The sequence below is a fragment of the Apaloderma vittatum genome, unplaced genomic scaffold (genome assembly GCF_000703405.1).
Source record: "Apaloderma vittatum isolate BGI_N311 unplaced genomic scaffold, ASM70340v1 scaffold24307, whole genome shotgun sequence".
Classification (NCBI taxonomy): domain Eukaryota; kingdom Metazoa; phylum Chordata; class Aves; order Trogoniformes; family Trogonidae; genus Apaloderma; species Apaloderma vittatum.
The window spans coordinates 11,171-23,400 of NW_009727138.1; the positions used below are offsets into that span (position 1 = coordinate 11,171).

Consider the following 12,230-nt stretch of genomic DNA (forward strand, 5'->3'; position numbering starts at 1 on the left):
CGGCGCGAGGCCAGTTCCACGCTCCGGGAATTCAAACCCGAAGGCAGACTGATCGCGCCTCCCCAGGGACACGCAGCAGCTGGCGAGCAGGAACTCCAGAAAGTTTATGGGGAACCCTCGTCGTGTGCCCCACGAGTTCGCTCCAGCCAAAGCCCTTCTGTAAAAACAACTTTTGTTTTTATAAGGGTTACGAATGCTGCACGGAAAACAGCTCCGGCACCACGAGCTCTACCTGGGAGAGCAAAGGACATGCATCTTTGAGGGATGACAGAGCCCTTCACCTGAGTGATGGGACTTCAAAGTGACCCACTGTTGTCCACTCGCTTTCCAACAGGGAGAAATTCTCCGTAAAGGAGACAGCCTCTGTGTGCGCAGGGCTGGAGGACGCTGCTTCAGTGGGGCCTCAGCAAGACCCTGTGGCTCAACGCGCTTCTAAGGGTCTTAAGCCTGGAGCTGGGGTTGAGAGAGCAATTTGTGTCGCGCCCTACACCCTCGGTCCCTGCTGCTCCAGGGGAGCAAAGGAGAGGAAAAAAAAAAGAGCATCAACACGTCGAGTGAGGCAGCTTAAAGGATCAGAGCAACGAGCCGTGCTTCAGTGCTGCTTCTGCATATTCCTGGTTGCAGGAGTCTGGAGCAAGACAAGTGGAGAGAAGAGTTTAAATAGGAAATAAAGCACAGTCCTCTCACAAAAAAAACGTGGGGGAAGGCAACGGAGCTGTGCAGACGTGCAGAGTTTGGGGTCACAGCCCTGGAAATTCCTGCCGCTGATGTGCTGAAGTGAGAGATCACCTGTACCACCGCCTCCACATACCAAAGTATCAGCTAAAATAAAATAACGATCGCTGCACCACCTGATCTGTTCTGACAGGCACCTAGCGCTACGACAAGTTTTAAGTGGCTTCCTAAAAGTCTCCAAATAAACTCCCAACACTCTTTAACGTCTTTGTTCCACCGCGTGGTATCTCAGGGGGGCAAGAAAAAAGTTTTGGAAAGAAAGTGGGGATGGAGTTGTGGTCTAGTTTAAGTGGAAGGCAGACACGACTTTAGACAGGAGTTTAGTCTAGTGACACAGAAGTTGCTTTATCTTGCAGAAGACCCCAAGGTCGAAGCTACACTGGGACAAGTTTCCTGACCAGTGAAAAGACATGATTTATTTCTCAAAATAAACCCCCGCAACACTGAGAGGATGGACAAACGTATTTCCAACAGAACCTTCAGACAAGCACGTTGTCGATCAAGAGCTTAGAAGGGCTGAGACACAACTGCAGTACGATCAAAAAAAGGGTTCATTATTCCACTCCTCAGGGGCTAGACAAAGACAATGCCAGGTTTCAGAACCAAAAAGGGATTTTTTTGCAAACATTACAGGAACTTCAAAGCAGACAAAGTTTTGATTTAACCTACATGAACGGGCTCCCGACCAGAAAAAGCATCTGAAGGTTTTTCTTATAAGACGAACTGGAAAACTGAAGCTTAAAGAGTTGGCAAGTCCAGCAGCAATTCAAGCAATGAACTCGATGCAAATGAGACAGAAACGATCAGACTTCCCGACGACTGAAGAGTACAGCACGCACTGCCAGCCCGGCTGTCTTCTGGGGTTTTTTTTGTTTAATAAATCTGAATTGAACGCTGTGATTAAATATTCAGAAACTGGAGTACCCCATCCAATATGAAACAACAGCAGAAGCCTGTCTCAAAGCGCTTGATTTCTAGAGCGCCCAACGTGTGACAGGCTTACAGCGCTGCCTGTGCACGAAGCCTCAGCAAGTCCTCACCGTCTCCCACTGAAGACAGAAAGAAGTAATTCATGAGGAAGATGAGTGCACACCCACTTCGAGCGTTTACTCCCGGAAGGTAGCGCTTGCATAGTCACGGCAAGTGCAACTTTTCTAGCAAGTTCCCAAAGCTGAGCAGTAAAACAAGAGCTGTTAGAACACACAGAGATCCCCTTGCAGGAGTAACTCCAGACTTCTCTCGCCACCAGATACTCCTAAGAGCAGCGATGCACAACTAAGCACAGCCGTGTGCAACTTTAGGTATGTACAGAGTCTTATGTTTTCCTTTTTATTAAGCTTAGCACAGCGGTGGGACACACAAAACCTGAACTCTCTCAAGAGGCTCGGGTTTATTCCCAGGATCATTCACTCCCCCATTACAAAAGCATTTATCTTCCCAACCAGACAACAGCAAATCAGAAACAGACACGGGGTCCTTGTGGAAGTTCGGACCTCGTCTGGCCCACAGCGTGTGGAGCTGGGTGTAGAGTGCCGGAGATCCTCTGGTTCGAACATCAACACGCACCTTAAACCAGTGTGTAAACTCACCTGGAGATGGAGGCTGTATCTTAGTCTGAGACTTCTTTGAATCGGCAGCTGCAAAGATATCTGGAGGGGGGTCTTCACCTCGCTCAATCTTGCACTCAAAGGCATAGAGACACTGGATGTACTGCTTCTTCAAAGAACTAGCTGCGCTGCTGGACGTGCCCACATTGAGATTTGTGGCTAACTCGCGCCACTTCTTGTTTTTGTTGACCTGCACAACCAAACAAGAGGCTCTAAACTCAAAATTCCAGCTGCTTTTCCTTCAAGAAATTTTCTGGGGAGAAATCAACATTTCCCAGCTAACACAAAGGATGCGATAAGGGTGAAGCAGAGCAGATACAGTTGTGTTCGAAACCCAAAACTAGTGAACTCTCTTCCTCACCTACAGAAAACTTCTGCAATGCAGACAGATTTCTACAAACTAGGCATGAGGTCGTTTGACAGCCAAATGCAAAGACGGTGTCACCAATCTTTGCACTGCACAAAGCAGGGAAATATCATCTCGCCACAGACTGTTCTCAACCAGACAATGGGAGAGCAGACATGTGGCTCACTTGAAGGATGCTGGCTTTGAGAAGCATTATTAAAAAAAAATAAAATAAAAAATAAAGAGAGCTAACCTTGAATTTTGCCGCCCTTGTGACCGCCAGGCAGCTCAAACCACAAAGGCTCAGTCACACGTCGGCTGCTGGACACTCACCTGAGTCAATCCTCCAATCTCCTTCACTGAGACGTAGAGCCGGTAAAGGTCCAAGGGTTTCCTGCCTACCGCTGGGAGATTTGTCATGCCCATGGCCTTCTCTTCGGTAAAGGCCAGGTAACGATCTACCCAGATCTTTCTCTCAGGCTCACCACCCAGCTCATAGAGTTTGGTGATCTTCTCATTGGTTGTAGTAGAGGAACTGGACTTCTAGGAGAAGGAAAGATAGATCAGGACTGAGCAGCACAAAAGCAGCTGGGTCACATCCAAGGTGGTTTCAAAAAAGCAGCCAGATAAGAGTTCAAAGTCGCACTGGTGTATTGAGAACAGCTTCCTATTAGACCTACACTTGTCTCACATCCCTGTCAAGCAAATATTATTCAACCAAGGTATCACAAAACCAGCTGCCACTTATGGAATTCAGAGAATACGTATTTTTAAAAAGTGAAAGGTTTCAGGTATACTATAGAAACCAAACAAACCTCAAGGAGACTTTGCAGAGAGCCATCTCTTTGAGACAACAGGAATTCCTGAGTACACAGCAATTTGGAACACAAGTTTACAGTTACGAGTATCACACAGAGTTCCTGCTCATCTCTTTCACTGAGTTGTCCAAGTGTCTATTTAGAGGTAAATCCTGTGGTCCTGCATCTTGCCTTGCTTCCCCCAAGTCTTCTGAGGTAGTGCATGAGTGTGCTATTTTGTCTTTCAGCACCTGGATCACATACACTTGGAGCAAAGGCAGAAATGGTTTTGCCATTCCAAACGCTTACTTAAAACTGTAGAAGTGAAAAGTAGAAAGTTCAGTAGTTCCAAAACTTCAGTAGTTCCAAAGTAGAAGTGAACTTCAAATCTTCAAATTAGATGAGCCCCTAATGAGTGTATTCATTAGCACACGGGATAATCCTTGAACAGCACAGACGAGGAGGACAGAACAACCCTTATTTGTAGCTTCTGGCATCTCCCTAGCCCAAGAGCATTCAAGTCTTGTTTGTCATTAACAACAGAAAGGCAGATGCCAGAGCACATGAGCAGAAGTGAGAGATCTGAATCTTCTTGCAGACTGCTTGTGGTACAGGTATGAAACTTGCAGAGCATCTGCTTTCCTTCAAGTAGCAAAAGAAGAGGCTTCAGGCTCAGACACTGCTTTTTTTGGTGGTTCCTTTCAAACTGGTAGCAGTAATGCAAAGATAAACACTCCCCGAAGAACTCGTTTGCCTCCCTCTTCTGGCTTTTATACAGGATTAGCGGAGGTTTGTTTGCGAAACAACTGTAACACTTTAGTGTACCACCTCCCAGCTGAGAGGTGATAACTGAGTAGCTCCAAGCCTACACCAAAAACAAATCCAGGTTTGTTTACACTTCTTTTGGCAGTTTCACTGTGGCAGGTGATAATTTCTAATACTACATTGTTTTGCAAGTGAAATTCATTACTGCTAATGGGAAACGCTCTCCTTCCTTTCTGAACAGTTTATCAATCCCAGCAGTAAAGCCCTCAATTGTTTGAACTTTGATTTATCAGTTTGAACTGATAAATCCTGAAGAACGTCTTGGAACCAGTACAAGCACAGCCAGGGCTGGACACGTCAAGCATAATTCACGTTGAATCTCCTCGCACTGAGCACTTCAACTTCACAGTCTTTACTGATAGAAAAGTCCCTTTCCTGGCCTTACTGAGGGTTAAGGGGTCTCTGTAGGGAATGGCAGAGTTCAGGCTCCTTAAAAACACAGTTATTAACATCTGTGGGTAGTTAGTGATTTATAGCCAGAGCCTACTCCAAAACACACACGTACATTTCAGGACACTTAATTCTTTAATTACCCTCCAAAACATATCGTATCTCGGAAAAGGACATCCCACTCGCCACACTCTTGAGTTAGGACCACGGCTGCAGGGAGCAGTTGGATCACACACTACACGGACAATCGCACTAACGAGAAGTCTGTTCACATTAAGAAGGATCAATCAGCCCAGGTTACTCTCAGGAACCACACTCACTACTAGATAGAGGCACTGTTCAAGTTAACACGCAATGGTTTTGTCTCCTTGGATGCTGAAGAGGACGAAAGTCATTAAAAACAAAACCCAAAACATTTTACCTTTGACTTGGATTCTGCTTTCGGCGTCCCATCTGCCTTATTGTTCAGTTTAGTCGCAGGTGTTAGCTTGACGTCCCCAAGACCCATCATTTCAGGGCTCGCTGCCATCCCTAAGAAGTCAGAAGAATCTTTAACACTAATTTTCAGTCCAGTACAATGAAATCAATGAAAGGCCCTAACAGTCAGCACTCGGCTTACCTGCAGAGTTGTTGGCCATGTTCCCAGCCATGGGGTAGGGCGGGCCCTGGGGGTTTATCATGCCGGCCATGCTGTTGATGCCCTGTCCGTAAGGAGGTCCAGTGCCCATCATTCCCCCCTGGTTCATGTTGGGATAACCAGGAGGCCTGGGGAAGGCAAGGAAGAAGCAGACGCTTACTCCAAATAATAAGCATTAAGATCTTGTCTCCTAAGGAAGTAGGTTCGCTAAAAGGAAACCTTCTGCAAAGAAAGGGAAGAAGTGACTTTCTCCAGCTCGCTTCTCCAGCAAAAGACCAAAGACCAGGTGCTCTTCTAAAGCTTAGTTACCCTACAGCCTGAGCGCCCCTTTCCAAAGAAAAGGGGATGCAAACTATTTCGAAAGGTGCACTTCAGTTCTGAACATTATCGCCCTTCACCTTGTTCTACTCCATCCCCAAACTGAACTTCATTTCAGTTGTGAAGTTGCCTTTCCAGGGAAGAACAGATCTGCAAATAACGCAGCGGTTAAGTGAGAATTCATTATTTGCAGAGACGAACAGCGTAGTGCTCCGGCCACACTTAACAATTCTTCTTTATTTCTTTCCTTTTTGTTAGCCACGTAAGGCACGTTATGTCACACCTATCAGAAAGCCTCACGCACAACTGTCCCTCAAGCTTGTGACTCAAGGGGTCGAGCTTTGATGCTTTTATTGGCATTTGGGAACTTGACCTCTTGGCAGTCACAGGTAACACCAGATTGCAGACTGCAACAGCAGCCCTCAAGTCAGCATAAAGAGCACAATGCCCAGTCAGGCAACAAATACATCTCACAGCTTTATTGGGGGAACCCAATTTTTAAGCACATTCATGGCTCTTCATGGCATTCTGGTAGGCCACTTACACTGAAATGTGCAATTAAAAAAAACCCCACAAAGCCACAACCTAAAAACCCCCACAGAAAATAGTTGCAAAGTTCAGTGCTGAATTCCAGCTCCCTTTCCCAAAGCTGCTCGTCAAGGCCCTAAAAGGAAGAAGTTCAGGACACTGGACACGACAAATGCAGCTGGATGGCTGTCTGCTGGATTTATGGGCTTCACCACACGCTCAGAGTCTTTTAAGTCACTCATGTAACAAAGATGACTAGGCAGCAAAAACAACTGAAGGGATCTCAGATTTAAATAGATTTCACCTACGAATAATAAGAGTTCCCTAAGCATGCCATTAAAGACTCTGCTTGCCCAACCTTTACATTCTTCCTTTTTAAACACTTAAGACTGATAAAAAGGTCTCCAAGAAGTGCAAACCTTCAAGGAAATCTATGCTCAGCCTTGCCTCAAATTCGGGTTATTCCATCTGCAGCTTTGAACCCCAAATCTGACAAAGGGAAGGAACTTGAAGGGACATCTCATCCCTTACCTGTTCTGGATGGAGTTGGCAGCAGCGTGCATGGCGGCAGCGGCCGCTTCTTGTGCTTTGCGGTTCATGCCGCCCGGCGGAGGGCACATCCCTGTCCCCACCTGAGGTGGCATATTTGCCATGTTAGGTCCGTAAGGTCTGTTGCCCATGGCGGCGTGGCTCATCCTGCCCGGAGGAAGCCCGCTGTACGGCGGCACGCCGCTCTGGCCGTGCATCTGGCTCCCCGCTGCCATGGGGTTCATGCTCCCTCCCATTCCCGGACTGGGGTAGTTGGCATTGGACATGGCGTTGTAGTTTGGCTGCCTGGGATAACCTCCTAAGGAGATACAAAGAGGGGAAGACAACATCATTCAACTCGTCAGTTTATGAATCACCATCAAAATCTTCTATCAGCAAATATTTAAAGATCACTAACAGAGATGAGGGGGAGTGTTAACACCTCAACAAAAAGTCAAAGTACTTGGATATAAGCCACATAAAATGTGTTTTGACACAGCCAAGTAACAACACCAAATCAAAAGCTGCCTGAAACTCTCCCAAACCTCAGCTGAGCAGAGTGAGCTAAATGGTCCAGGACAGAAAGTAAAAAACCCACTTAACCCTTTACAAACATCCAGTTCTCCTCCTCTCCAAACAGGACTGGCCCTTCTTCTCCATTACGCTGGATGCACAACCTCCTTTTTAAACAAGGAGGAAGGATCCTACATTTACAGATACAACTAGCCCTGAAAGCAACATATTTCATCAATCTCAACACAAACAAAGTGCAGTTTCTTACAGCTCATAAGGAGCACCTCGTTATGTATTATCCACATGTTAAGAGGGGACAAATAAAACCAGTTTATTACTGATAAGATGTTACAATAGGAAGGGGCATTTTGCATTGGCTGAGCTTGGTTCCCACCTCAAAGAGCTGACCACGCCTCACCTTGAGGTCCGTACTGGCCACCCTGGGGTCCGTAGCTCCCCATGGAGTTCTGCTGGTAGGGCCCCATTCCAGCGTGCATCTGTCCTCCAGAAGACTGACGGGGAGATAAGGCTGAGCCGGGCTGGGGTGAGCTGTACTGGGGCATCTGAGGGTTCCTCTGCATGTAACCTGGTCACCCAGAGAGAGGAGCACACAATTATTAGTGCAAAGCATCCAGGGGTGCCACTGGACACACGTGTTCTTAGGTAACAGCAACCCACGGGACCCGCTAACAAAATCCTTTCAGCCACAGCCCAGACAGGTTTTACAGTGGTTGCTATTAAGCAGCCGGTGTTATCTGCCAAGATAACAGATCCAATTTCCTGTTTTAACCAAAAAAAAAAGGAACAACCCAAACAACTTAGTGTCACAGGAGTAGACAACAGGGCTCTGCGAATCTTAAGGCCTCCTAGTTGCTGTTGTTTTTCCTTTGTTTGTTTTCTCAGGGTGACAATATATACCTTCAGCTGGTATTTTACACGCATTTCCCCGACACTAACCTTATTCTCTTCGGGGGCAAAAGCAAGCAATACTGTTGTGAGCACCCCTCGTTTTGAAGCTTAAGGTCAGAGAACTTGGACAAGCAACATTCACAGAAAAGCGTGTCAAGTGCCAGGGAAAACATTTTACAAGCCAAGCTATTAACTTGGATGGAACATTAAGAAGCCAAACAACCAGGAACCGTTGGATTTACTACAAAGGTACCTAAACAAATCCAGCTTATAAACCTGAGACAGCTTTTAAATGCTATCGCACCACAGAACCCCACGTTGTCAGGCCAGGTAATTTTCAGTTACACATCTATCTTTACAATTCAGTCTTTTAACTCATGTCACACACCTCGATCTTGCGCTATGCTTGACTGGTTCATGGAAGGATGCATGATACTGTCCGACTGGCCGCTGGGCGGTCGGGGTGGCATCTGATTGCCTACACCACAAAAAGGAGAGCGGTTAATCACAAAAACTGGCACTCCACAAAACCCAGGAGGCAAGAGTATTAAACACCAGAACTACAAACAACTTCGGGAGAAGGGTACGTTAGCCACAGCGAAGGAAAACAACAGCGAGATCGGTCACGCTAACCCAACCAAATGACACTGCTGGTTTACCAGCCATCCCGCCCATCTCTCTGCACCCTTCAGAAGCTACACACACTCTAAAGCAAACAAATGAGATCACAGGACCTCAGCAACCACAGAGTGCTGACCCTGGCCAGTGACTCCCATTTTAATTCCCTCCCCAGCTGCACGAGGTGGCCCCACCAACAGATCCCAGGTGCCGAGCAGCGTTACCTGGTACCGCGGCAGGTGAAAGTGGACCAGAGCGGGACTGAGCAACGCTAGCTGGAGATCCAACTGGGGATGGGGAGGGTCCTCTGATGCCTGGCAGGTGAGGAGAGGTATGTGGAGAGAAAGGAGACTGAGCTGGGTTACTCTGCTCTCCTTGACTGCTGGAAATCCCTGATGTGCTTACTCCAGGACTCAGGGCTCCTTCTGTACCCAGGGGTAGATCATCTATTGAACCAGACAGGTCCTGCAATACACAGAGAAACACATCAGGCAAAAATAAAGAGATATGGGGCTGTTCTCTCACATACCACTAAGAAAGAGTGCATTTCTCCCTCAGGCATACTACAAATAGAAATCAATGAACTCCACTCATGGTACTGTCAGTAACGAAGGCGGCTGCACACTGAGGTAACTGCTAAATGTCTTATCCTGCTGCCTGTCTCTGAACCCAAGAGTTCCCTAGCTGGCTTGCCGAGTGCTTGCTGATGGTCCAGACAACTGTCTAATTCTCCTCCTTGCTTCTTTTAATTCAGTTTTGAGGTGAGAAATTAAAGAATGCATCAACAATACACATAAAGCTGCAAACACATGAGACAGTCCATGTGATCGTGGCTGGGAAGAGAAACGTGGCTCAGCCTCTGAAAGACAGAAAACTCCTGCCTCACCATAATTAATTCATAAACCTCATATGAGCTGGGAAACTACTCACTTGAGATGGATAAAAACAAACTAAACAGAGATTTAAAAGAAAACCATAAAATACTCTTCAGGGTTCCCACTTCCCTTTCTTCAAAGACAGCAAAAATTAGCAGTAACAGTATCAGCCTGTAAAGTTCATCTTTTCTTGAAGGCAAGGCTAGAAAATACCCTTTCTGCTGCATGGATCCACCCTGAAAAAGAACAGCACGAAAAGCCTAAGGAAGTTGAAACCTCCAGTTGCCACAGTAGCGACTGCAAAGCCACAGCACAAAAAAAAAATAAAATAAAATCAGCTGGCAAGTCTGAAAAATGGGGAAACTTTCAAGAAGATGATACAGAGATCCAACAACATGCACAATTGTACCAGCCCTTTGCTAACAAGGTGCATCAGCTATTCAGGCTTGGCCTGGAGTAAATAAATAACAGTCTGAGACAGAGTAAGTGGTGGCACATTTGAACAGAAAGCTGGGAAGTTCTAAATATTCCCTCGATTAGATAAAAATCTCTGCCAGAGGTTCAAAGGATCACAGCAGGTGAAGAAGCCAGAGGAAAGCTTACCTATCCTTTGTAAGTCTTTCGGAGCGATCAACCCTGGCTCAGAAGCGTTCTGGCCTGAGCCCTGAAGGCACTTCGGATCAACTCCCTCAGCGCAGAATTCAGCTGAGCGGCACGACCAGAGCCGGCCTCATTTAAAACACCAGGCAGAGCCAGCTGATAAGTAGCCTGGACACCCTGGTCTCATTTACACCGACCGGCTGCTGCCGTGTTTAGCAGCAGTTCGGGTAACGTTTTCCCAGCTCTGGGCAGTGCAGAAGGTCCTCAGACACAAGATACTGCAAACTTATCTGCCTGCAGGAGCAAGCGAGAGCCCCGTCGCTCCGTAACACCCGTCCGCCAGGTGATGTGCGAAGCCTCCGACAGCAGGTCCCCATCATCATCCCCATCCTCAGAATTGGGAAACTGGAGTTACAGAAGAATAAAAAGCGACCCAGGAGATACCCGACCACCTCATCACACTTGTTGGATAGACAGGGACAGCCAGAAGGACGAAGGGGAGAGCTGGGCATGGGTTGCACCCCATTCAGTTGTTTGCTGCAGCAGGGCAATCTTGTCTACTTTAACCGTGGAAATTTGACTAAAATACTTCTCACAAATGCTGGCAGGTGCTACACCCGAGCTAAAAATGCCAATCAGTTGGTGGGATGACCTAGTCCTTCCTCCCCTTCCATTACTGCTTCTGTCTGAAAGACCAGTTCCTGCACGACAGTCTCGGAGGTTATTGACTTGCTGCTGAAGTATTACCTTCCCAAGGAAAAAGAAAAAAAAAGCGCTTTGTTTTATATCAATAAAAAACTAAAAAAAGCTAAAAAATTGCTGAAAAAGCCTAAAAAGTGTCTAAGGGCTCTTGCAATTTTCGCTGCCTTCCTGTTGTAACCTCTTAAGCATTGCTCCTTTATGCAGCTACTTGTCTGCTTTTGGTTTTTTTCCCTGGGCCAACTTCGACAAATCCCACATTCCTACTGCAGAAACCATCTGAAGTGCGAGTAAAAAAGACAGTATTCCCAACATTCTGCATTAAAAAGCATCATCCAACACAAACAGTTGACAGCAAAGGACTCCTCTTCCTTTTCCTGAAGCTTGCTGCAGCTAATTTCAGCCACCGGTATAAAATGCGCATCTAGACTTCCCCCCCGAGTTAATGAAAGGCTCACAACATCCAGAAGCCAATTTTGTCCAACCTAAAACAGGTATTTCTTTTAAATACATTAAGTTACTTTTAGTTTGAATCACCAAACGCATCCAAACGCTGTTTTCATCATCAGCGAAATGACGCTGAGGGCCAAAATCCGTTGCAGATTTCAAGTCCCCACCACCACGAGCTTATGCTCTGTAGCTGGTCCTTTCATGCCAGTATTTTGTCTCGGATGTATATTTATAATGTGGAGCTTTTCCTCCCTTTGAGCCTAAAAACACCTCATCTAAGTAGCCTCCAGGATCTGAGGGAGGTCACTGTCTGCTCACACACCAACCGGGCAGACTACGAGGCTACAACTTGGTGATGCCAGGCACGAAAATATCTGCAAGACATAAAAATGAAGTTTAAAACTGTTTGAAAATTAACTCCTAAGTAACTAGATAACCATCTTTAAAGCCGGAGTCTTCAGCCTATGCATCAAAGCTCCACCTAAGTACTGCAAGTCATTTAAAAACATTCAGTTTTAATTAAGCAGGTTAATACAGGGTTGCTTTAGACATGCAAGGAAGGGCCCCTCTGCATTGCGAGCATACCAGCACCGACCTCACCGGGAGCAAAGCAGCCCTTCTAGCGACAGGGCCGTGGATCAGGCACTCAGATCATCCGTTTAAGTAAGTTAAAAGCAAATTACAGGTCAATTTTTTCTTGGATGTCAGGGCACAAATTGTAACAGGACCGCAAAAATCAAGTAACTCAAAGTAACTTTCACCTGGAAAGATCTGCAAGTTTTACGAATTCCGACAATAAAGTAATTTCCCAGCAAAGGAAGGCTCTGCCAGTGCAGCAGCGCTTTTCAGAATGGG

The 12,230-nt window shown here is 46.4% G+C and overlaps 1 protein-coding gene across 1 annotated transcript in view; it reads right to left on the minus strand.

The window, feature by feature from the left end:
* ARID1A (AT rich interactive domain 1A (SWI-like)) overlaps positions 1–12,230 on the minus strand; it is a 35,214-nt gene that overhangs the window by 9,169 nt on the left and 13,815 nt on the right. Inside the window, exons 5-12 of the mRNA XM_009873578.1 lie at positions 8,976–9,216; positions 8,522–8,611; positions 7,643–7,810; positions 6,715–7,030; positions 5,320–5,465; positions 5,122–5,231; positions 3,022–3,231; positions 2,325–2,532 (exon numbers count right to left, since the gene is read on the minus strand). Of these exons, the coding sequence (XP_009871880.1) occupies positions 2,325–2,532; positions 3,022–3,231; positions 5,122–5,231; positions 5,320–5,465; positions 6,715–7,030; positions 7,643–7,810; positions 8,522–8,611; positions 8,976–9,216 (1,489 nt within the window). The remainder of the gene's footprint in view (positions 1–2,324; positions 2,533–3,021; positions 3,232–5,121; positions 5,232–5,319; positions 5,466–6,714; positions 7,031–7,642; positions 7,811–8,521; positions 8,612–8,975; positions 9,217–12,230) is intronic.